Genomic DNA, 25,432 nt, shown 5'->3' with positions numbered 1-25,432 from the left:
GCCAAGGGCATGAAGCAAGTGACCACAGCTATTCATCACCATCATTCCAATAGTTGCTTTTTCATTTTCCACTTGTAAACCTGCATCTAGGAAGAAAACAATCCCATCTTGTCGCATAATAATTGTTGCATCATGAATTCTATTAGGTAAATAAGTCAGGACTGGTGGAGTTTGCAAAGCATCGGTATATTCATGTAAATCAAATAAAGCTTTATTAACTATGTCATTAGGTTCATATATATCACCGTTAAAACAAAAATATAAGCTCTCCATTATGTTTTTGTTCAGATTGTCACAGAGATTTTCCAGAATTTTACAAAGTTAAGAAATTCAAAGTTCAATAAAAATAATTCGATTTTTGCACAAGACTGAAGTTTGCGATTTCTAGATAATAATACGATGTATATAGAATTCTAACTATATTTGTATTTTATAGATAAGTATGTATCGAAATACCTTACCAGGACTGTTATGATTAACTATTGAAATTTGTTTTCAGTTACTGTAGTAATTTTCTAGCATAATAATAATTTGTCTAGGTGTAGGATAAATCTAATTTTTGAATTTTAAATTTCTATTGATTAGATTAGTTTATTGAGATATTTAGTTTTTTTGAATTTTAAATTATGTGAATTTTTTGTTTTAAGTTGGTTGTTTAAAAACTTCCTATGCTTAATAAAGATATTGAGAGACAATTTCAACCAATGTTTTTTATCCTTTTTTTGTGCACTGTCTTTTTGAAATATCCATAGTGGTATCAGAGCCTCATTGATCTTACAGAATTTGTGAGTTCATCTAAAGAACCATATTCAAAAACTATTCCCAACTCATTTTTAACCCGTGCTTATTTTCAACGCGTAGGGCTATTTTCAACCAATATCAACTTTTAACCAATATCAATGTTTAACCTATTTTCAAACATGACAAGCAGCAGTCTCTCTATTAATGGCTCACAAATTTTCACTGGTGAATACTATCAAAATTGGTCAGTGAAAATAAAATCGGGTTTTGAAACCTATGTCTTATGGGACATTATGATGGAAGAAAAATTTTATGACAACATTTTACAAATCTTACATCCATTGTCTAAATGAAAGCATTTCCAAAAGAACTTTTAAACAAAATAAGATTATTGAGGGTTCTTTTTAAGAAGAAGTCGAAAAGCACTCAAAGAATTCAACACCAACGAACAAAGTAGAAATTGAGCAGGAGCAACTTTTTTAGATTGCAGCAACTGTGCTTTCAGTTACTGCAGTAGTTTTTTAGCATAATAATAAGTTGCTTAGTTTAGGATAAATCTAATTTTTGAATTTTAAATTTCTATTGGATAGATTAGTTTGTTGAGATATTTAGTTTTTTTTTTAATTTTATTTATTTTCAATTATGCTGATTTTTTGTTGTAAGTTGGCTATTTAAAGCCCTCCTATGCTTAATATTGAAAGATAATTTCAATCAATAATTTCAACCTTTTTTGGTGCACCACCTGTTAAAAACCCAACATTAACAAACTTTTTTTCCTAAAAGACACCTTTTAAACTCAACAATCATTTTAAAAGTCGTTAAAACTATTTTTTAGAATAATGAATAAAATATTTTTAGTAAAATAAATATTAGCTTATAAAGATGATTGAAAATATGGAAAATTTCAGCTGCCCAACTTGGCTCAAGTGCCCAAGTGTCTATGACTATATATAAAAATATACTTGAACTTTCATTTCACTTCGAAACTTAGTAAAACAAGAAGTGATTATAAACACCTTTACTTTTTCATATTTTACCAATTAGGGACAAACTTTCTCCTCTCAAATACTAACCCATCAAACACTAAGAGGTTGTTTGATTTAAATACAAATTGTGCATGGATTAGCAATGCAAAATTATTATGTGAAGATTAGTTTTGTAGTGATTAGTAATATAAAGGTTGCTATGCAAGGATCCGTAATGAAGGAATTGCATGTGGAGATTATTTCGTGTTAAAAATATTTGTTTACTTTTTAGCAAAAAAAAAAAATTGTTTATTGACATATTCATTTTAGTGTTCTAACTCATGTATTATTTAACATATGCATTTTTATTTACATTCTACCTTGCATAAAATACATAGATTATCTCATTAACTTATTTGGGTATTCTGTAAATTCGAAAAGAAAAAAGCTAACAAAATATAGTATTAGCTATGCAAAAATTTACACCAAGACTAATTTTCCCTGAAATACAAACCAAAAAATGTACTATATTATACTGATTTTTATGTATAGATTAACTCTATTGAAAGACCAACCCAACGGCACCTAACTCCTAACAATCTTACACTTAGTTAGTAATTGATGATACCTATATAAGATTTATGCATCTAATAAGTCTTTCAAGTTAAACCTACTATGTGTATAAACTCTTTAAAATCTTGACGAAATTTATGGTTAGATTATATCCTATTGAACTACAATTCCTTCGTGAAAAACAGAAAAACTTTATACGTATAAACTATACCGACTTCAAAACTTGACCGTGAGTTTTAGCACTTCTTCCTATAGACATTTACAAAGTCTAAAAATTCAACTTTGATCAAAGTGACACCACTGCTTGTGTTTATGTAGGTGAAGATTTAACCAATTCATAGTGTGCACTTACTTAGTTCATAATCCGAACTTTGTTTCTTCATTTAGAGTAATTTTATACTCACCGTGTTTCTTAAGCAACAAAACTCTTAGTACATGTTAACTGTCACGAACTATAACCTGTGGTATCTTTTGAACATTTAGTATCGCTAAGCAATTAAAAGTAAGATTTAGTTACTGCAATTTACTGCAATGGCTCAATCGATCGTTTTTATGAGTTCAAGGACTTCATTCTCCTATTTGACACTGTAACGATCTATCCTGTCATTTTGAGTATTATAATCCCTTTTTTCTGAGACTTCCCGTAGGTTTATTTTTTATTTTATGACTAACATAAACAGGTGGCACGTGTGCTGATGGATTGGGTATGTTTTTTAGAAGAAAAATCAAAACTAGAAGTTTGAAAACATAAGAATTGCCCAAAATCAATATTTTGGGTTAAAAATTTGGAATCAAGGTATGAAAGTTCTATAGCTTTGTATTATGATTTAGGACCTACTTGGATGGGTCTTGAGGGACTCGGAGTGATTCGAAACGCTTAATGTGAAACTAATGATTTTGAAGAATAAGAGTCGATCATGGTTAAATATGTGTCTAGACGACCTCAAAATGGTGATTTGAGAGTTCCAACAAATTTATATGGTGATTTTTGAGTGATACACATGTTTGATTTGCATCACGAGGGGTTCAGGTGAGTTTTGGAGGCTAAAACCACAAAAAGGATAGCAATGAGAATTTATCTTTTTTGGGTGTCTGGTGTGCTCCGCGATCGCGTGGCAGGGGCTGCGATCGCACAACGAGCTGGGCATAAGGGTTCGTGGTCAGATGGTGGCACACCGCGATCTTGTGGAGCTAACTGGGCACAGGGGGTCATGATCGTGTGACGATGGCCTGCGATCGCACGGGCTTGTACCTGGCTGCGTGGCCACAATTGCATAAGGACCCCTGCATTCGCGGTGAAGCGGTAGGCAGTGAATTAAAAGTTTATCTATTTCAAATTCATTGTTCAAAGATTCATATGAGAGTTGTAAAGCTTGGATTTGGACGTTTTTTATGGCTTTTTCACGATTCGGCTTAGGCGTAAGAACCTAATCTCAATTTTGGTATTTACACTTGATTTCTCACATTTATTGGTAGATTAATTCATATTTTAGTTGAGGAATTTGAGGGTTTTTCCCTAAACTTAAGAGGATAGAATTTGGTGGTTTGAAGGTCGATTAGTTAATATTTTGAGGTGAAATTTTAGATGTGAAAACCTTAGGTCCCGGGTAAACTGATTTTCAAGTTTTTTTATTTTGACCCTGGGGGCTCGAGTTTGACTTTTCGTTGACTTTCTGACCCGGTTCTTATATGTCAATATGGGTTTTGTTGGCTTCATTTGATCATGTAGAACTGATTGTTGAATAATTCGGAGCATCCGAAGGCATTAAGAAAGGGTAAAGTTGTTCGTTGAGATCGTTAAACTTTGTGTTAAAGCAATATGTCTAGATTTTTAATTGCATATCTTGCTAAATGTCTTAGAGGAAGTTGATTTATTATCATATACTGTAAGAGAACAATTAGCATCAATTGTGACCACTACTCTATATCTAACAAAGCATCTCTACCTGCACTTGCTAATGTAATAACTCATATTTCCTTGTGGAATGAGTAATGCAAATCGATTTTTTAGAACTCCATGAGACAACTCCTCCACCTAAGATGAAAATGTATTTAAACGTTGATTTGTTATCGTGATTCTTAGCGTTAGTATTTTGCTAGGAACACGATGTGATAGAAACCCTCAAGTTCTATTGTATTCATATGTGAAAAATATATACATGTAGTTGATGTACATCAGGAGGAATTAGGCTTACAAGTCCTAACTGTATCGGGATAGGAAATACACAGAGATAGAAATCTATACCAACTAAGATACTCTAATACTCCCCTTGCGGACTGAAGGTGGCTCTTGCACCTTAAGTTTGTTGCGTAAGGACTGGAACCTAGCTCAAGCTAAAGGCTTAGTGAGAACATCTGCCAATATTGGTCTTTAGTGAAAATGAAACGAACATGAAGATCCTTTCGGGCAACCTTGTCTCGAACAAAGTGATAATCAATCTCCACATGCTTAGTTCGAGAGTGAAAAATAGAATTCAGAGATAGATAAGTCGCACCAATAATGTCACACCAGAGAGTCGGAGCATGAGGAGGGTGAACTCCAAGTTCAGAAAGGAGAGATTGAGTCCATGTTAATTCTGCCAAAGCTTTGTATTTCGACTCCGTCGACGATCAAGCTATTGTGCGCTGCTTCTTGGAGGCCCAAGATATGAGATCAGTTCCAATTGTTTAAGGACTGGCAGTGATTTCCGGAGTAGCTTGGCTGGCAGGAGTTGCAACCACGACCTCGGAACGAGGTGTTTTGCTGGTTGCAATCACAATTAGAATTGGATCGCTGGCTGAAATTTGCAGCAGGGCATTGCACTTGATCCGCAGCTATCGATGACGAGATGGACAATTGTAACAGTGACGGGCCATGAATAAATTCATGGTTTAACAGTAGGCTATGGAGCTCTGAGTGCGTAGTTACTATATCTTTGAAATTTGGACGCAGGCCTTTAAACACATATATGTTGAAGTCAGATAATTAAGAGGACGTCCTGCGTCAGCTAGCTCATCATAAAGAAGTTTAGCCTTATGAAGATATTGCGACACACTAAGGTCGTCCTGTTTTATGTTTTGAAGTTGCATGTGAAGATTTAAAATTCTCGTGTTGGATGTTGACGATAAGGCATCTTTAGACGTATTCATCCCTATGACGATAGGTACAGTTTCCTCCGATCGTGACGAAATCAACAAACTCATAATAAGTTGATCTCGTTGTACCCATTGAAAGTAGAGAGGATTCGGTTGAACATCTTTGAATCCTTCAATTGTAGTCATAGGAGAAGGACATGGGTTCGCACCTGTGATTAAGCCATGGAGATTTTGGCCTTTAAGATACGGTAGTAATTGGGTTTTCCAAAAGAGATAATTGATTGACGTGAGTTTGAGCGAGATAAAGTGATGAGCATGAGAAAGGGGGTTGGAGCTTGAGACATTGGTTGTCGAGGGAGACGCAGGGGTCATCGATGAGGAGGATTCCCCCCCCCCCCCCCCCCCCCCCCCCCAATTGTCGTGCTCTAATACTATATTAGCGTTAGTATTTTGCCAGGAACACGATGTGATAGAAACCCCCAAGTTCTATTGTATTCATAGGTGAAATATATATACATGTAGTAGCCGTACATCAGGAGGAATTAGGCTTACAAGTCCTAACTGTACCGGGATAGGAAATACACAGAGATAGAAATCTATACTAACTAGGATACTCTAATAGTGATTTACACAAGTCATCCAACTATCATCACAATATCCTTCTAACACTGAAAAGAATCTTTATGATACAAGGCAAAAGATTTAGTATTGTTAAGGTAACAGAGTAATCTTACCATACACTTTCAATGATCACAACTTGGAATATGAGTATATCTTGATAATTTATAAACAACAAAGGCAGCATCTTGTCAAATGCAATGCATAGCATATATTAACTAATCTTTCTATTTCACTAGCATAATCTAATTCATTAACAAATCTTCTCGAGTTTCAATTGACTTAATAGAAGCATCAAATGGAAGACTGAATTATTCAATACTCAAATGATTGAACTTGGGAAGAACCTTCTCAATTTAGTGAGATTGACATAAGGCAATCCCCTCCCCACAACATTTTGCAACTTTAATACTTAAGATAGTGTCAACTTCTTCCGAGTCTTTCATTTTCAATTGAGAAGTTAATTAATCCTTAGTTACTTGTACCCTGCATATTATTTCCTATAATCAGGTCCGTCTCAACAACATTCGGGGCCTAAAGCCAAACTTCAAACAGAGCCCCTAATTTCTCTAAAAGGGAAGATCGTCGTATATATTTTTATTTAAAGTTCTAAATTTTTTAGATGCGAAGTCATTAATTACTGTTTTATAATCAATTTGTTCTATCAATTCCTTTTTAATTGATACTATAGGTAATCCATTCAATCTCTCTTGAGATATTGTTGATCTTAGATAAGATTTTATCAATATTAATTTTGAAAAAACTTCTCTCGGATGAGGCAATAGTTTAGATATAAATACATCTTTAAGGAAAAAATTAGGCCTCAAAAAAATTGGGACCCCAAGCGATTGCTTTATTGGCCTTATAATCGAGCCGCCCCTGCCTATAATTAGTAGCATGTCATCGACATAAAAACATCATATTACTCTATCCTTTGTGAGCTTCAATAAATGCATTTATCTGCACCATTGTGTATAAAGCCACTTGATAATATAACATCATTAAATATTTCATGCCAATGTTTGATGTTTGTTTTAAGTAACGCAATGACTTGTTCAATTTACAAACTTTCTTTTCATTTTCAGAAAGCACAAACACTTCAGGTTGCTCCACGTATACTTCTTCATCAAGATTATCATTAAGAGTGTTGTTTTAATAGTCATTTGAATCACATACTGATGAAAAAGAAAACCACACTCTTAATTAAGGTAATTCTAACCTCATGTGTATCAGAATAATCTACTCCTACATTTGTATAAAGTCTTTGGCCATTAGACCATCGATATGATTTTTCTATTATTATTTTTTTTGTAAACGGCCGTTTACACCTAATAGTAGTTTAGGGAGTAAATCTGAATATCCTTGAAGACATTATTTCTCTATTAATCTTAGGATCATCTTTTAAATTCAAGTTAATGAGTATTTTATTTAATACCTCATTTTTACTTACTTCAATTAAGAAATTATAGCTTAAGAAGAAATAAAATGAAAATCAAAATTCGTCTTTCCGTCAAGTATCACAATGGGTTACTGCACTGTCAGAAGGGTTAGTAACATTACCTTAGACTAGTGTGTGATTAGGAATTTCTGATTTTATTTTGTGAATTTCCATTATTTGAACAACCAATGAATTATGATTTCAAAGACTCGAAATCTTTAGAGTCTATAATAACGTCAAACTCGATGTTTAATAATTTGTATGGCTTTGAGTTTACAACGTATTCCACAAATATACTTCTAACTTTTTATTTGTCCTAGTTTTATATTTTTAGGGCCAGAAATTTTATAGCACGATAAACAACCTCATACCACCAAGAAACTTTAAGTTACGCTTTCTTCCTTTCCATATTCATAAAGTTCATTGAAGGTACTCTATTTTGCACAAAATAAGCTGTTACAAAGCTCCCCCCCCCCCCCCCCCACCACAACAAACACCCACCCCCAACCCCCAAAAAAAAATATGGCATCAACCATGTCTACCTGACGTATTTTTCCTTTCAACAAGATCACTCTGTAGCTGGGTATATGGTGCACTTGCCTGGTGTATCAATCCATGTTCTTCAGATTGAGATTGAGAAGACGATAACTCCTTTTATATGGACTGTGCCATCTTGCTCTTCCTACCTCTTTCTAAAAGGACGAAAAAAATTGCTGCCAATCGTGTAAATATTCAAAATGCTTACATTTACACAAAAAATAAGGTGAAAAACCTGTTGAAACAATTCATTTTGCTCTTACACCCCCTAAAAATAAGCAAAAAAACAAATCGGGGGAACCAAGCACTAAGGAATTAGCTTTAATCTATGAAGTGGAAATCATAGAGGTGGATAGAAGTAGGATGACAAGGAAAACCCAAGGAAAAGAAGGCCTCCAACTGTTGCTACCGTCCGCTGTGAGATCCTGGATGCTAGCATGCTTCCACCCACCACCGCCACTGAAGTACATATGGTGTGTCCTATTATCGCCCCAACAGCAACTCCAATTGCACTTTTGTGTGTAGCTAGCTGCAAAATGAAATGGATATAAATCAATGAAACACTGCCCTTGAACTTTTATTTAACACCCCGAAATCTATAAGCAGTTTATTGAGCTTTTTTCGCATCTCGCGACGTACTGAGCAAAGGATAAAGCTACATGATGCGAAGCAAGATTGAGACAGATAGAATGTGAATGCTATTCTTGCTATTTGCTATAGGTATAGGTCCACACAAGCTGTAATGTTCTCTTCTATAATGATCAAAGACTAATGGTGCATATAAGAAGGTTTTAGGACTAGATCCCTGGTGCCCAAACTTATGCACCAACTCATTAACGTACAGACAACAGCACCAAGTCACAGAAGAGAAAGTCACAAGTTAATAGTTCAACCGTAGGTAGAAAGGTTGACATTAACGTTTCAAAAAAAGTTCACTATGTTCAAGCTTTTTAAGCTGAAAAGTTATTAACAAACAGATGGCCTAATTCTGTTCCTCGTGTCATGAATCAAATATCCAAAAAAAAGACCCACACAAATGCAAAAACAAGAAAGAAGAAGAAACACTTGAAAACCGAGACATTAAGAAGCACATGACAACTGACATAGCATCCAGCTTTTTTACGAGCCACGGCAAAGAAAAGGAGTTGAAAATATCTTACAGCAATTGTTGCTATCTGGCTACGGTCTCCCCACTCTGCCAGAAACGTCAAGATAAAAGACTGCACAGACAACATAAGCAAGGGTAGGCATAAATTAGTTGTTCTGCAAATGTCAAGAATTTTGAGATTGTAACTAACTTATGGTGTCATAACCTCACAATGCAAATAACTCAAGGAGCAGCAAAATAAAAAATGGAAGGAACATTCAGGTTAATTAAGTGGTAAGAGAAGAAGGGAACTAAGAGTGGAGAAGATATATTAGCTGTTCTATGCTCCACCTTTTGGATGTAAGAGACTGTATTGACCCCAAAGTACCAAATGATTAAGTCCCTCCCCAACTGTTTTTCTGCACTGCACATCCTTGGAATAGATATCTAGCGTATCGCTAGGTAAAGTTAGAATGAGAGTGAAGGGAAGTTGTGGCAATTTTAGGTGGAAAGGTAAAGAGTTTGCAAGAAACTTTTGAGTGCATTTGAGAGCTCTCTTTCTGACCACTATTAAATCCCTCTAGAGAAAACTTCTATGATTTCCCTATCCTTTTTTGCAATTTTTTGTTACTTCAACATCCTCCGACCAAACAACTGAGTGAAGAAACAAGTATTCATCACAATCAGCAAAAAGAATTCCTAGCAAGGGAAATCTGACAATTTTGATTTTCCTTCCTTTTTCCTACCTACTTAGGGAGCACAGCCTTGAGAAAAGCATCTTTCTCCAGGACTCATTAAAGCAACCGACGAAATTAATTGATCCAAAGAAAGGAGGAAAATATATTAACATTCACCTGGAAAAAGAGACCCCATCTATACCAAACTTCTTTCTTACATGACGGTTTAACCCAAATAGGAGAAATACAAAAATATCAGGACATTCCTTTAAAAGCTCAAGTGTAGAGAGTACAGACATACCTCCAAATATATAGGCGTACAAAATCTGGAAAAGAAACGTCTGACTGCTGCTTTCCCCTGTCCAGCTTCAAGTTTTTCTTCAACCTGACATATTTCACATTCACCAAATGGTCAAATTTTCCAGCAAACCTGACAAGAGAAAAATCATAAGTACGAGTGCTCTAGAGTTTGACATAAAAGCCATATAGCAGATATCCAAACCCCCCCCCCCCCCCCCGGTCAACCTGTTTGTCATGTTCATGTATAGTAGTTCCAAAATATAAAACAAAGATCCGAATAGCCCTTGAATAGAGAAAATGGAGAAATCTCCACGTTGTCCAATTAGAATCTTGGATGACACTAAAATTTTCATTGAATTCTTGCTAAGATAAATATACCTCCTCTATTTCCTTTTTCTGGGAAGCTTTTGAATCTGATCTCCACGCAATATAGAGAAGCCGAAGCCCAAAAAAGGCATAAAGAACTGCAATAAGTTAAACTAAAAACTTCATAACTATCTCATCGAACAAATTGCTAGTATAGGTAAAAGAAAGTATAGAACGGAGAGTATCAGCTTCATCTCAACAGAAAATTGGGGAGATAAGAAAGAGGATAGAGTCACAAACAAAAGGAAGAAAAAGGATAAGAAAACAAAATGGCATCTTAAGAAGGAATAACGCAACAATATAGTAGTATAGCGGTCCAGGTAGAAATTAGTACAACTTTATGGTACATAGAGAAAGGACTTAGTTCTAAACTATTTTAATAAGCACGAAGGATAAACAATTCAAGGTCCTTGTCTTATGAGTCAAAGCAGATCTCATTGATGTCTAGAAAACAAAGATTGAGGGACCTGAAGGGAAGTATTCTAAATTTTTTAATAGTAATATAAGTTAAGAACAACCAAAGAACATTACAAATTTGATTAGACATTTTTCAGCTGACAAGTATCACATTTTAGGTAAATAAAATTATAGCACAACAGAAGCAAGTTATAAAACGTAAAATGAACTACCTGTAGCTGCACTGTTTGTATGCTTCCTTGATATCAAATTTGGCACAATCCTACCAAGTCCAGTAGACAGTATCTACTTGCATGAAGAGAAAACATAAAGTTAGAACTACCTCCAATGATATATTATCCTACTAGATGAATAAAGAAGAACAGAACACTGTCAATGTAGGTGCTACGACTGAACATAATAAAACAGAAAAAAAATAGTTTCTCTAAGAACCAATACAGTAAGGAAGGAGATTCAATCGCTTACTGTCATAACAAACAAGGCACTGAGTGCACCAGACAAAACAATTGACTTGGGGTGACGCATTGCCATCAGAGCTGCTATTATGAATGTCTCATCACCAATCTAGCAGCATAGTCATTCATAAAATATTTATCAATGACAGTAACGCAATATCCGGGAAAGACACTGCCAAAATGAATATTTCATTGCCAAACTGCATTTGGATTGAGAAAAAACATTCATGTGAATATAGCCAACCATCTAGTTGTTTCAGTTAAACATGTTTCAGTGAGTAACCATATCCTCCGTTTACTCTTTCTCATACAAAAACATTATTACATGGAGAAAATAACCATTGCAAGCAGCATTTAGTCTAAAAACCTTGTATGGTGGAAAGACCCCAAAAATAAGCCGCAAAGAGATCCAAGTATCAACAGAAAAATGCACACATCAAACACGTTTAACAAAAGACTATCAAGTTGAGCCACTAACCTCACTGATAAGGATCATGGAAAAACTAGCAAAGAAGGCATCAAAGATCCCAAGTCCAGAATCCAAGTCCAGAGCAACATCAACAAAATCAAGATCATTGTCACCCCTTACAACACCAGTCTTAAGTTTTTCAACGATAATCTGCCAAACAAAATAAATGCAAAAACTCATTAAAAATTAACAAACATATTGTGCTATCACTAGGATAATAGTCAACCAGCATCTTAACAAGTCTTTAGTAACAACTAAGTCACCGTAGAAGAACTCTAAAGGGAAAGGAGCCAGCACTTAATTATGGCAGCTTTCCACCATCATACTGAAATTTTAGTGTTCGGCTTAGAGACCATAACGATCTTCCCATCAAAGATCTTGTTTTCAAATATAATAACCCTGAATGTATAAAACAGAATAAGTAACAACTTCAAAACTTACCAAATGTTTTAGCTTTGTTGAAGGCTTTAACAGTGTTGATAATGCCAGAGGACAATACATTCCAGCGAAGCATGATGTGAGCAGTACTGTACAACACGTATGTATGTAGTGTGTATGCGCGCGTGCATCTATGTGTACATATATATATATCATACCACAAGTGGGGTTAGGGGAGGTAGAGTGTACGCAGACCTTACCCCTACCTTGGGAGGCAGAAAGGCTGTTTCCTATAGACCCTCGGCTCAGACGTATATGTGTGTGTGTGTACCTGGGTAAATAACAATTACATGCGACTACAACATACCAAGAAGGCAAGAACAGTATATTTTTCTAAAATCCTAGTTTTGTATAATGGGGTATGCCTTTATATTTTTGTAAACATGTTACTTCGATGTCCTATCTTAAAGATCAAGATTTTACTTACAGAGGGGAGAGAGAGAGAGAGAAATTAGTATTCACCACCACAATATAGTGTTATTCAAAAGCTAGATTTAGAGGCAAAGACCGAAACAGATTATCAGACTTCTAAAGCACTCTTCAGACATCCCTAAAGTGAATTCTTTTTCTTTTCTTTTCTTTTTCCAATCAATGCTGGAGCACATGGCTCACACTGAATGTTTTAGCTGTGATTCGGACCACCTAAGGTCTCCAGCTTGTCACTCTTATACCTCAACCACTTAACAGTTCACTTGTGTACAAGCTCTACGATGAATTATGCAAATTTAGCAATCCAGCCAAGGCCCAATATTTGTACAAAGTAACAACAAACAACAACATACCCAGTGTAATCCCACAAGTTGTGGGGTCTTGGGAGGGTAGTATGTACGCAGATCTTAACCCTACCTTTGTGGGATAGAGAGGCTGTCTCCCAAATATTTGTACAGAGTATAGGATACAAAAATCTGATCATCTATATACAAATTTTACCAATGTCAGTAGCTAAATGGAAGAAAGAATAGTAGACTCACTTTACTACGCCTACCGAGATCTTTGAGCCGTCCAACTGACTCCACTCTTTCATTTTCATCCTAAATTAATAGTATAGAATAAGCAGACATTAGTTAAAACATATAACATAGCATAACCTTAGAAGTGAAGAGAGTTTGGGCAACACCTGAGCAGAGATCAACGGGAGAGTGATAAGAAGTAAGAGGACTAGAAATGAAAAATTAGTCAACATATTTCTTGGGTTTGATTGCAAACCCATGATGGTAATTGATTTTTAAGCCCAATTCTCGAGAAATAGGGTAGTCGAGAAAAGGGAATTGGGATTTACACAAAAAGAGTTGTTAGGGAGAAGAATGGAGCATGATGGGCAATTGGATTGATCTCCCCAATACAGGCCTCCCCGAATGTAGTCCTATTCTAATTTACGGGAAAGGAGAAACAATTGTCTAATAAATTCAACATTCCTGTCCCAATTAGCTTCTAGGCCATGCCCTCTTCTTTTTCTTTGTTTTTGCTATTATACTCCCTCCATTTTATAATAAGTTGTTATTTCATCTTTTCATTTTATTTCAAAATAAGTGGTGTTTTGCATAACTAAAAAGGCATTAATTTTTTTTTAAGTTTACCCTTATATAAATGAGTGGAATTTTACATAACCAAGAAAGCATTAAAGAGCTACTCCCTCCATTTCAAAATAAAGTAAATATTTTAGACTTCTTCTTTGGTCCAAAATAAGTGAATTGTTTGAAATTCAAGATGTTATTAATTAGATTTTTTCAAAGTTACCCCTCTTTTTGATGTTCATATCCCAACACTCACTATTTCAATTTTTAAGAAAAGTTTGGAGAAAGACGTAGGGTAATTTAGTCAAATAATCACTTCATTAATGATATTAATTAGATTTCTTGAGGGGTGTGTCGCACCCTAAAAATTCAATTACTGTATATAGAAATGGATGGACCATTTCTTTTCAAGACATTTGATTAAGGGTAAGTCAGTAAAAACACTTATTACTTTCTAGGAGTGAGTAGTTTTCTTAAGAGGTGTGTCCAAGTGGTTAAGGTTAAGGGTAGTTTTATAAGAGGTGCTGCTATTTGGCATAACTCAAAATGGCACAACTTGGCACAATCTTATTAAAAAGTCCTAATTACCTTTAATGAAGATTTGGCTCCAATAAATGGTATTTCCCTCCAAATTGTTTCCTTCAAGACAAAGCAATTATTACACATAGCATGCTTAAGCTTTTCATTCTTCCAATACCTAGAACTCATAAATTTATCTCCCTCTAATATTTTTATACTATAATATATACATACATAGCATGGACCTAGAAAGCTTTTTTGGTAGGCTTCTTAGCTGACATTTGTTTTTGTTTGTTGTTTTAAGATTCTTTTGTTTTACGTTTCTTTTTGTTTGGTTTCCTAATAAAATATCCACTAAGTCTACTTAGTGGTTTGTTTAAAAATGTTTTTAAAAAAAATATAAAAAAAAATATACATACAGCTAATTTAGTTATTTGGTCAACCTATATATACGGTCTATCAATACAAACTACAAGTTAATGTACCCTATAAATATAGTTTTAAACAATATTAAAAAAGTCCTAAATTACGTACAAAAATTGTCTAATTTTTTTACAAAATTGCATTTATTTTACATAAAAAAAAATGATTGAATTGAATCAAAATTTAGTAAAAATATTTACTCAATCTTATATAATATTTAGCTGAATTGAAGTAATTCAACATTTCAATTACAGTCAATCATAGCGTTGATTGTTTGTTTCATCCAGTTTTTGTCTTCTTTTTTTTTTTTTTTCTAAAATTGATTGAATTAAATTGAAACTTGCTAATTGTTCCTCAATTATATCTAATACTTATCTAAATTCTTGCTAAAATAAATCTTTAATTCAAAGTCAACAATAGTGTGACTTTTTTTAAAAAATTATTTTTATTACATAGGGGGTAGGGGAAGGAAAAATGAGGAAGGGGATTACAATGTGGGGATTCGAATCCTCACCAACAAGGTGAGAGTAGCCAACCAACTGAGCTACTAGATCCCTACAACAATAGTGTGACTACTTGTTAAACCTGCTATTTAAAAAAAAATGATTGAAGTAAATCGAAATTTGCTAATTGTTATTCAATTCTATCTAATACTTAGCTAAATTGAGATAATTCAATGTTTCCATTAAAGTCAACTCGGTGTTGACCAATTGTTACATTACTATTTTTTTTAATTTTCTTAAATTAATTTAATTAAATCAACACTTACAAAATATTTATTCGATCTAATGCTTAACAAATTGAGATAATTCAATGTGTTAATTAAAGCCAATCACCATGTCAACTACTTGTTACATCCATTATTATTTTTTTAAAAGTTGATTGAATTAAATTAAAAGCCGATAATTTTTACTCAATCATATCTAATACTTAGGTAATTTGAGATAATTTAATATTTCAATTAGAATCAACCATAGTGTTGACTGCTTGTTACATCCTTTTTTAAAAAATAATGATGAAATTAAATCAAAACTTGCTAATTGGTACTCAAATTTATCTAACTCTTAGAAAACTAAGATAATTCAACATTTCAATTAAAGTCAATCATAGTGTTTTGACTACTTGTTATATCCACTTATTTTTTTAAAAATGATTGAATTGAATCAACACTTGGGAAAACTTTAACTTAATAATGGTTGATGCTTAGCTAAATTGAGATAATTCAACTTCAATCAAAGTCAAAATAGTGTTGATTACTTGTTACGTCTCTTTGTATCGTTTCAGTTTTATTGAATGCTACGAAGAGACACCACTTGTTACATCGTCTATTTTCTTTTAAAAAAAATTGAATTAAATCAAAACTTGCTAATTGTTATTCAATCATATCTAATGCTTAACTAAACTGAGATAATTTAATATTGCAATTAAAGTCAACCATAGTATTGACTACTTATTACATCCATATTTTAAAAAAATAATTGACTTAAATCAAAACTTGTTAATTGTTACTCAATCATATCTAATACTTTTTAAATTGAGATAATTAAATATTTCAATCAAAGTCAACCATTATCATAGTGTTAACTCACGTAACATCCACTATTTTTGTTTAAATTGAATGAATTAGATATGAACTTGCTAATTGTCACTCAATTCTATTTAATAGTTAACTAATTGAGATAATTCATATTTCAATTAAAGTCAACGATACTATTTACTACTTGTTACATCTACTTTTTTTTTTTTATTGATTGAATTAAATCAAAAGTTGCTAATTGTTACTCAATCCTGTACTTAGCTAAATTGAAGCAATTCAATGTTTCAATTAAAGTCAACTATAGTGTTGACTACTTGTTACATCCACCATTTTATTGATTGAATTAGATCTAAACTTACTAATTGCTAATCAATTCTATCGAATACTTAGTTAAATTGAGATAATTTTTATGTTTTAATTAAAGTTAATCATAGTGTTGACTACTTGTTACATTCGTTATTTTTGTTTAGAGTGATTAAATTAGATCAAAACTTGTCAATTGTTACTCAATTTTATTTAATACTTGACTAATTGAGATAATTCAATTTTTCAATTAAAGTCAACCATATAGACTACTTGTTGCGTCTACGTTTTTATTAAAAAAAATTGATTGAATTAAATTAAGAGTTGCTAATTGTTACTCAATCCTATATAATGCTTAGCTAAATTGAAGGAATATTGACTACTTGTTGCGTCTACGTTTTTATTAAAAAAAAAAATTTGATTGAATTAAATCAAGAGTTGCTAATTGTTACTCAATCCTATATAATGCTTAGCTAAATTGAAGGAATTTAATGTTTCAATTAAAATCAACCCTAGTGGTGACTACTTGTTACATTTACATTTTTTTTGTTTAAATTGATTGAATTAGATCTAAACTTGGTCATTGTTACTCAATTCTATTGTATACTTATCTAATTGAGATAATTCAATGTTTCAATTAAAGTCAACTATAGTATTGACTATTTGTTACATATATTTTTATAAAAAAATTGATTGAATTAAATCAGAAGTTGCAAATTGTTATTCAATCCTATATAATATTTAGCTAAATTGAAAGAATTCAATGTTTCAATGAAAGTAGACCATAGTATTGACTACTTGTTACATCCTTTCTTTTTGTTTAAATTGATTGAATTAGATCTAAACTTGCTAATTGCTATTCAATTCTATTTAATACTTAACTAATTGAGATAGTTCCATGTTTCAATTAAAGTCAACCATAGTATTGACTACTTGCGACATCTACTTTAAAAAAAATGATTGAATTAAATCAAAAGTTGCTAATTGTTATTCAATCCTATATAATACTTATCTAAAATTGAAGCAATTCAATATTTCAATTAAAGTTAATAGTACTATTGACTACTTGTTACATCCACAGTTTTATTGATTGAATTAGATATAAACTTACTAATTGTTACTCAATTCTATCTAATACTCAGCTAAATTGAGATAATTCATTGTTTCAATTAAAGTCAACTGTAGTGTTGACTACTTGTTACATCCACTCTTTTTAAAAAAAAAAAAAAAAATTAATTGAATTAGATCTAAAGTTTCTCATTGTTACTTTTTTTCATTTAATACTTAACTAATCGAGATAATTCAATGTTTCAATTAAAGTCAACCATAGTACTAACTACTAATTACATATATTTTTTTCTTTTAAAATTGATAGAATTAAATCAAAAGCTGCTAATTGTTGCTCAATCTTGTATAATACTTAGGTGAATTGAAGCAATTCAATATTTCAATCAAAGTCAATCATAGTGTTGAGTACTTGTTACATCCACTGTTTTATTGATTAAATTAGATCTAAATTTAGTAATTGCTACTTAATTCTATCTAATACTTAGCTAAGTTGAGATAATTTAGTGTTTCAATTAAAGTCAACCATAGTGTTGACAAACTCTTACATCCATTTTTTTTAAAATTGATGAAATTGAATCAATAGTTATCAACTTGTTTTACGTAATCTTATATAATAGTACTTAGCTAAATGGAATCAATCTTATATTTCAATGAAAGCCAATCATAGTGTTGAACACTTGTTACATCCACTATTTTTTTTTGTTTAAAAAAGTTATTGAATTAAATCAAAACTTGCTAATTATTACTCAATTATATCTAATCTTAAATAAATTGCGATAATTCAATGTTTCAGTTAAAGTCAACTAGCTGTGGCAGTAACGGCTACGCCCTCAAGCCTCTGTGTAGAGAGAGAAGAGAACGTTTAGATTATGTTCTAGTTGATTCATTTTTTCGTCTCAATTATAGTGTTGACTACTTGTTACATACATTTTTTTTTTAAATAGAGGAAATTAAATCAACACTTAGCAATTTTTTTTTTTTACTCAATCCTAATCTAATCTTAGTTAATTTGCACTAATTCAATTTTGAATCGACCCATAAAACAAAACAGGCAAAAACATCAATTTCCAAAAAAAAAAAAAATAATAATAATAACAAAGAATTTTAATCAGAGCAAAAAAAAAAAATGAAATCTATACCCTTCTGTTATATTGAAAACCATCGAATTTATTAACCTAAAAGACAAAGTTAGTGAGAACCATCTGATTACCACCATGATTATTATAAGAAGGAAGAAAAAATTCCTTAGCCATTAGATTGAGCTTGAATTTTTTCAACATGTCAACAATATGTTGCATATGATAATTATCTGATTTATCCAATGAAGATATTTTTGGAGTTGTATTTAAAAAAAAAAAAAAAAAAGGCATGCAAATATGTACTTTTTTTTAATCTCGCTTTCATTAAGCTTTAATGAAGTGTAGTAGTGCAGAGAGTACGTATAGATTTAAATTGAGTTCATGTTCATTGACTATTTTTCAAACCTACAGAAAGAAAAAGAGAAGTCTCACTAGTATTGTTTATGGATTTGGAATAGGTTTATTGCACGTTTTTTCTCGTTGAATATTATTGGGAAGAAAAGGGTAATTATGTTCTTGAAGAAAGAGAGAGTAAAATTTGAATTATTTTGACTTTTTCCTCTAACTTTTCAGGAAGGGTATCAATGGAATAGAAAAAAGAGAAATTTACTGGTACACCCTCAAAGCCCATGTAGAATTACATTAATACCCCTAAAAAGGTGGAGTTGTGCCATTTGTGGTTGTGCCAAATATATTTATCCAAAAAAAAACCACTTATTATGAAATGGTGGGAGTACTAATTTTCGAAACAATCATTGCATCCAGTATACATCCTCATTCCTATTTATGAGACATTCTTTTCCTTTTTTGTCAATTGCAAGAAAATGATACCTTTTTATATTTGGTAATAATTTAACTTTAAACTTACCATTAGACTTTAATAAGGTAATTTTGTAGCCATACAAATATCTATGACTTATGCTGCACTACAAGTTTCAAAAATCTTACTTTCATTTTAAACTTCATACTCAATTAAACACCTTCATAAGTTTAAGTTTGGACGGAGGAGTGCTATTTATTTGACCATATTTGTTGAACGTAAATTATTTGGGAAAATATTATTCTAAAAATTTGGCAGACATGAAATATCATTAAACTATACTACTTCAGTCCCTATTTATGTGGTACATTTGCATTTCGAAATTCAAACATGTCTTTCTTTAATCGTAATTTTTTTTATATATTTTTTAAATATTTTGAACTGTCAATTCTAGTGACTTATAGTACTTTTTATGTAATTTCTATATATGTAAATTTTATTTCAAAAAATTAAAAGATTTTATGCCCGAATTTACAATCAAAATCAAATTGTTTCACTCTCAAAATTCGAATTGTGCCACATAAAATTTGGGATAAAGGGAGTATTAAAATACATTTCATGTTAATATTAGGCAAATGTTATGTGATAGACTTATATTACTTTCTATATTGGTAAAAGTATACCAGACCGAAGATTATTTGACCAGCCACGTGTGACAAGCGCAGAAAAGACAGCAATCAACCCCGAGCAAATCAATGTCAACTGGACAAAGAAACCAAAGAACCGTCCAATATCTAAAAATAGTCCCGGATCAATACGCACACGCCAAACAACCATGCTCCGAAAGGATACATCTGGAGGATCGTAATACCCGAACCACCATGGACCAGTTGTGTCTCAACAATGGCCAAATATCCAGATATTTGGGATCACATTTAATGCCCATAATTTTTTCCTTGTAACGATTGTAACAAGCGTGATCCTCAAGATTCGTTACATTTACCTTACCTTATAAATAGACTCATATCCCCATCGTTGTACCTAACTGAATATACTGTCTATTACAATTCTAGCAAAATCATTGTTCTTCATCATATAACATAGCGTTGCTCTTTATCAATCGAACTAGAATAATCAATAAGAATCTCTACATATCTCTTTCTCGCTTTGTTATTTCCATATGATTATTTACTTCTCAGTTGTCATTACGTTATTTTTATTACATTTACACTATCCAAAGATCAATCAAGTTTAAAATAATTGTGTTGCTTGTGACCTCAATCTTATATCCCCTAAGTACACAGATGTTTTTGTACTGATCCGCAAGGCTCTGCTTAATATTGCTCATAACTCATAAGACCCGTAAATCTAGAATTTTAATAGGAATTTTTACTTGATGTAACTTCTTCTAAGAGGTAATTATTGATAATAACTACCTTTTAATTTATTTATATTTAGTAGCTATAATGATTTTGTAAATTACCATTCGTAGCTATATCAAAATATATCAAGTTGGAGTGGTTTAACCTAGGTTCGAACCCAGCCAACGACATGACTTTTCTTATATATTTTTTCTAGCTTCTTCTCCTTATATTTTGAGTGTATTTAAATATATTTCGTCACATGTATCATTAAGGTGGAGTGGATGAAGTGGTTATTGGGCGTGGCTTGCCCCTTCCCACCCAGGTTCGAACCTAGCTAACAATATTACTTTTCTTATATATTTTTCCTAGCTTCTTCTCTTTGTATTTGAGTGTATTTTTCGTCATATGTATTTGACTCTTATTGTATCTCATAGCCAAATAGTATATTTGGCCAAGTCAAGTACATATGAGCCAAATACATATGAGATGAGTGTATTTGGCCAAGTCAAATACATTAGCTAGGAATTGTAATTTGGCAAATGGTAGCTACGTATAGTAAGAGCCTCATATAAGGTAGTTATATCTGTAAGTTTACCATTTTAATACCACTTTATCACGGCCCACTTTCCCTAAGTCGCAATGACACTTAATCCCAACCTGATACGCGAACCAACAACACAACATAAATTTCATTTCAATTATTAAGAAAAAGTAATAAGCTTTTTAAAATAGTAACTCAGTCATAAATGAAGCCATGAAGTCCAAAGTGCGCAAATACATAAGTAACCCCAAGAAGTGACGGCATGAACTATGAGCTTCTACAACAGAGTCAGTACATAAATCTCAAATTGTATGTCCTGTCTGAAAAATAGAATTGTAGTAAATAAAATAGGAAAGAATCCACGGTGTTGCGGATTAGTCAAGCAGCTCACCTGAAGTCACTAATTCAAACTCTTACGCTCTTTCATGAACTCCGTTGGCGCACAAATCAGTATCTGCACAAAAAATACAGGAAGTTTAGTACCTAAAAATCACGTGTACCCAATAAGTATCATCGATCGACCCCAACAAATGATTAGAGAGGGTTGGTTTCAGAATACCTACTGTATCAACATGTGCAGATAATATAATCTAAACAAATAATGACGAGAAACAGTATAAGGTATATCAATCTGAATATCTATTGAAACGCATAGATGTTATTATGAAATTCAATTAAGTTGATAATGTATATGTCACGACCCAACCCGCCATGACTGGCATCCACACTAACTCCTAGTGGGCGAACCAATACGCCTAACCATCTACTCGCTCAAAGTCCATTTTTATTTGGCCAATTCATTCAGTTCACAACAAATTAAATGCAAGATTAATCAAAAGGAGCCATGCCATAAAACAATAATGTAAATGCGGAAGTCCTAACTATTACAACCCCAAAATCTGAAAGTCACCGTACAAGGACTCTAATCCAAAACATATCTAAGGAATTCATACTGTATGAAATAAATAAACATCAATGTATGGAATGGAAATAGACATTAGATAAAGGAAGATTTTCGGGCGGCCTGGCATGGATAGATGCTCACCCTTAATCTGTCAGCAAGTGGCCTCAAACTAAATGTGAGGTCAAGTAGTACTCGATCACAACCGCACTCAAAGAATCCAAAGAAAGTAGTATCAGTACAAACACTATGTACCGGTAGATATCATAGGCCGACTAAGATTAGTATCATGCATGAATCACAAAATCAATAAAATAGACAGATCAGTCAACAACATAAAATCAGATAGCGTACAACAAATCAACCAATGATATTAACAAATCAAGTAAACCAATGATACTGACAATCAAATCAACGGAAACAAACAATGAAATACACTTCCCAACAACATTCTCACTTACTCAGCCACTGATCACTCATATACATGCATGCTAATTGGTGTCTTTGCCCAATAACTATGACCTGCAGGGGACCCATGGTGTCCATGTACCACTCGTTCCAGAACGAACCTTGGACCACGAGCCGATAATCTAGGTCACATCCTCACCCTACCAAATGTGCCTTTTCATATCTAGGTCACATCCTCACCCCCTGTCAAATGTGCCTTTCCATATATATATATATACATACATTTATTGTCACATCAATTTTAATGATCGATTATCAAGTAGCATCTCAATTTCATCAAGAAGGTCATTATTAATTTCTCACCACAATTGTCATCAAAATATAGATCACAACACATCGAATAATGGCATTAAGCCCACATAATGACTCAATCAATAGCACATAGGAATTCCAACCACACATTATGCCCGAAGACTAGACATGCTTTCTCCTATCAATCTCATAACGCATACAATCAACTAATCAAAGTCTAACTCAAGTAGACCGTAACCTACCTCAACTGCAGATCTGGAGCAATGCGAATCACTCCGCTATAGCCTTTCCCTTCCGCAATGCCTCTGAACGCTCAAAGTCTAGCAATTAAGATGCTAAATAAGTCACAATCACTCTAGTCAACAATATCAATTCAATGAACATCCTTCCACTTTACGCCCTTCTAATGGGTGAATGCTTACTAAGTGTAAATCATCCTAACATTGGCCTTAGCAACCATAAACTATCAATTTATGAGGTTATTCAATCAAGTTCTCAATTATAAGCAGTTTCCATGGTCAAGCTACCAACTTTATGAAACCCTAAGTCTCAATTCAGTTAGTTCATGTCTCTAACGGTTCAATTCTTGATTAGAAAGTGATAACCCAAGCCTTAGATGATAATTACACAATAATATTCATAACCCACCAACTATTAACGGTCTATTAAGTTCTAGGGTTTCTAGTCTCAATTCACCATTGTAGACCCATTAGAATGATGATAATCTTAGAGATGAAAGCGTAATAAAGGGATGAATGGTTGAGACTTACCTCTCAAGAATAATCTTGCCCTAGCCTTAGAATTTCTCCCTAGGTGCTCCTTGGGAACCATTTTGGAGTTTTATGAATAAAGAATTCAGAACATTTAAAAATCGGAATTCTATCCCCGTCGACCGTTACGGCGGTCATTTTGTCGCTGCAGCAGTTTCGCTATAGAGGGCAAGAGCCCGCTGTAGCGGACCTTCACTAAATGCTTACCTCCACCGTACAAGACATGTACCCGCTATAGCGCAAGCGCCATACCGTCCAGTTGTCCGCTTACGGCGGACATCCCCATTTCCTATCTGTCCGCCGTGGCGAAAGGTCCGTCGCTTATAGACCCCCGCAGCTGCAGCACATCGTCCGCCGCAATCACACGGTTGACGAAGCCGAGCTCGCTAATTTCCAAAGTTTTTCACTCTACCACACTACACTTCATCAGAGTCCTCACAAACACAGACAAAACAAGCACATTAATGTAAAAACACCCTACGGACTCACCCGTGGCCTCGGAATCCCCAACGGAGGTCTAATTTCCTATGTCACCCCCCAATGGACTCACTGCAATCAAACAATAATCACAAGCAAGTCAAGTTTCCAGTTCTTAGACTTCTACAATTGGGTTTCTATTAGCTCGTTCTACCCTTGGAAGGGTTCTATTTGGTACGGTGATCCTAGATTTTCCGTAACGACCAAGAGGGTCGTCACAGCATATTTGTTGTGATTCATTTCTACACGTTAGTAAACTTACATTATATGTTATACCATATTTATGGCATGCATAATATTTCTAGAGACTTACTCTATGGGATATGGTGTTGAGGCGGGTCCGTGATTTTGCTGGCTTAGGCTCACCTTTTAATTTCCTGCTTTATGCAGATCTTTTCACTAGTGTAACTTTTGGTCGTGTTTGATCCGTTTGATGCAATTTCAGACTTCAACAGAGGTGAGCCAGCCATATTAGTTGTGGCGACACTTTAAACTGTTTATCTTATGTTGCTTTTTCGGCCCACAAGCCAAAAAATGTATAAGTACTGCTTGACTGTATATTGGAATTGGAATTCGGATATCATTTTAGACTTGTATTGTTTTATTTTCGCTATTTATGAGAGTTTTATTATATTTCCTTAGTCATATTTCATTTTCTCTTTTGATATGAGAATGAGTTATGTTGAGAAGGTACAAGGTTCGCCTATGGGGTAGAGGGTCTTCAGGTTCTCATTAAGGCCCTTGAATTTGAGACGGCCATTACAACACGCCTACTTAAAGTTGTCCATTTTTCATTTCATTTTCTTTCTTTTCCACTTTCAATTAGGGTTGCTTATGGGTCGGTTATTTTGAATGTTGTTAGCTCGATTTATTGGTTATTTGATTTGTAAACATGCTAAATCAATAATCTATACTAATATGATATCGATTATCAATTATCGATTAATCGGTTATCATTCTTTAATGTTGGTTATCGATTTAACTGATATGATTTAGACAAATGGGCCACTAAATTGCAATAAAGAAAAACAAAAAAGATTCCCGTGGTACATTTTAAGTCAAAACTCAAATTTTTGTGACTAAGAAATCGAGAAAGTGAAAGCTTACCAGACTAAGTTAGGGTTTCTAAAGCCCTAAAGTTGTTTTATATAAATAAGGGTAAATATGTTATCTATAAAGTTTATTCGGTTATCGATTAAACTATTTAGAATACTAGACACATAGAATTCCAAACCGATAACCCGATAATCAAATAACACTAAATAATTTTTGAATCGTTAAACTAATAACTCAATATCAG

The 25,432-nt window shown here is 33.2% G+C and overlaps 2 protein-coding genes across 3 annotated transcripts in view; one reads left to right on the top strand and one right to left on the bottom strand.

Annotated features, from left to right (window-relative positions):
- LOC132051511 (pentatricopeptide repeat-containing protein At2g21090-like) overlaps positions 1–25,432 on the bottom strand; it is a 64,646-nt gene that overhangs the window by 3,811 nt on the left and 35,403 nt on the right. Inside the window, exons 2-11 of the mRNA XM_059442636.1 lie at positions 13,274–13,402; positions 13,128–13,187; positions 11,728–11,868; positions 11,260–11,358; positions 11,007–11,079; positions 10,390–10,475; positions 10,013–10,096; positions 9,108–9,167; positions 8,289–8,476; positions 4,576–4,614 (exon numbers count right to left, since the gene is read on the bottom strand). Of these exons, the coding sequence (XP_059298619.1) occupies positions 4,576–4,614; positions 8,289–8,476; positions 9,108–9,167; positions 10,013–10,096; positions 10,390–10,475; positions 11,007–11,079; positions 11,260–11,358; positions 11,728–11,868; positions 13,128–13,187; positions 13,274–13,366 (923 nt within the window). The 5' untranslated portion in view covers positions 13,367–13,402. The remainder of the gene's footprint in view (positions 1–4,575; positions 4,615–8,288; positions 8,477–9,107; positions 9,168–10,012; positions 10,097–10,389; positions 10,476–11,006; positions 11,080–11,259; positions 11,359–11,727; positions 11,869–13,127; positions 13,188–13,273; positions 13,403–25,432) is intronic.
- LOC132051510 (zinc finger CCCH domain-containing protein ZFN-like) overlaps positions 1–25,432 on the top strand; it is a 72,177-nt gene that overhangs the window by 21,125 nt on the left and 25,620 nt on the right. The window lies entirely within an intron of this gene.

This window comes from Lycium ferocissimum, chromosome 4 (assembly GCF_029784015.1).
Source record: "Lycium ferocissimum isolate CSIRO_LF1 chromosome 4, AGI_CSIRO_Lferr_CH_V1, whole genome shotgun sequence".
NCBI classification, from domain to species: Eukaryota; Viridiplantae; Streptophyta; class Magnoliopsida; order Solanales; family Solanaceae; genus Lycium; species Lycium ferocissimum.
Note: the sequence above shows the minus strand (reverse complement) of the source record. Positions and strands in the feature narration are given on the sequence as shown.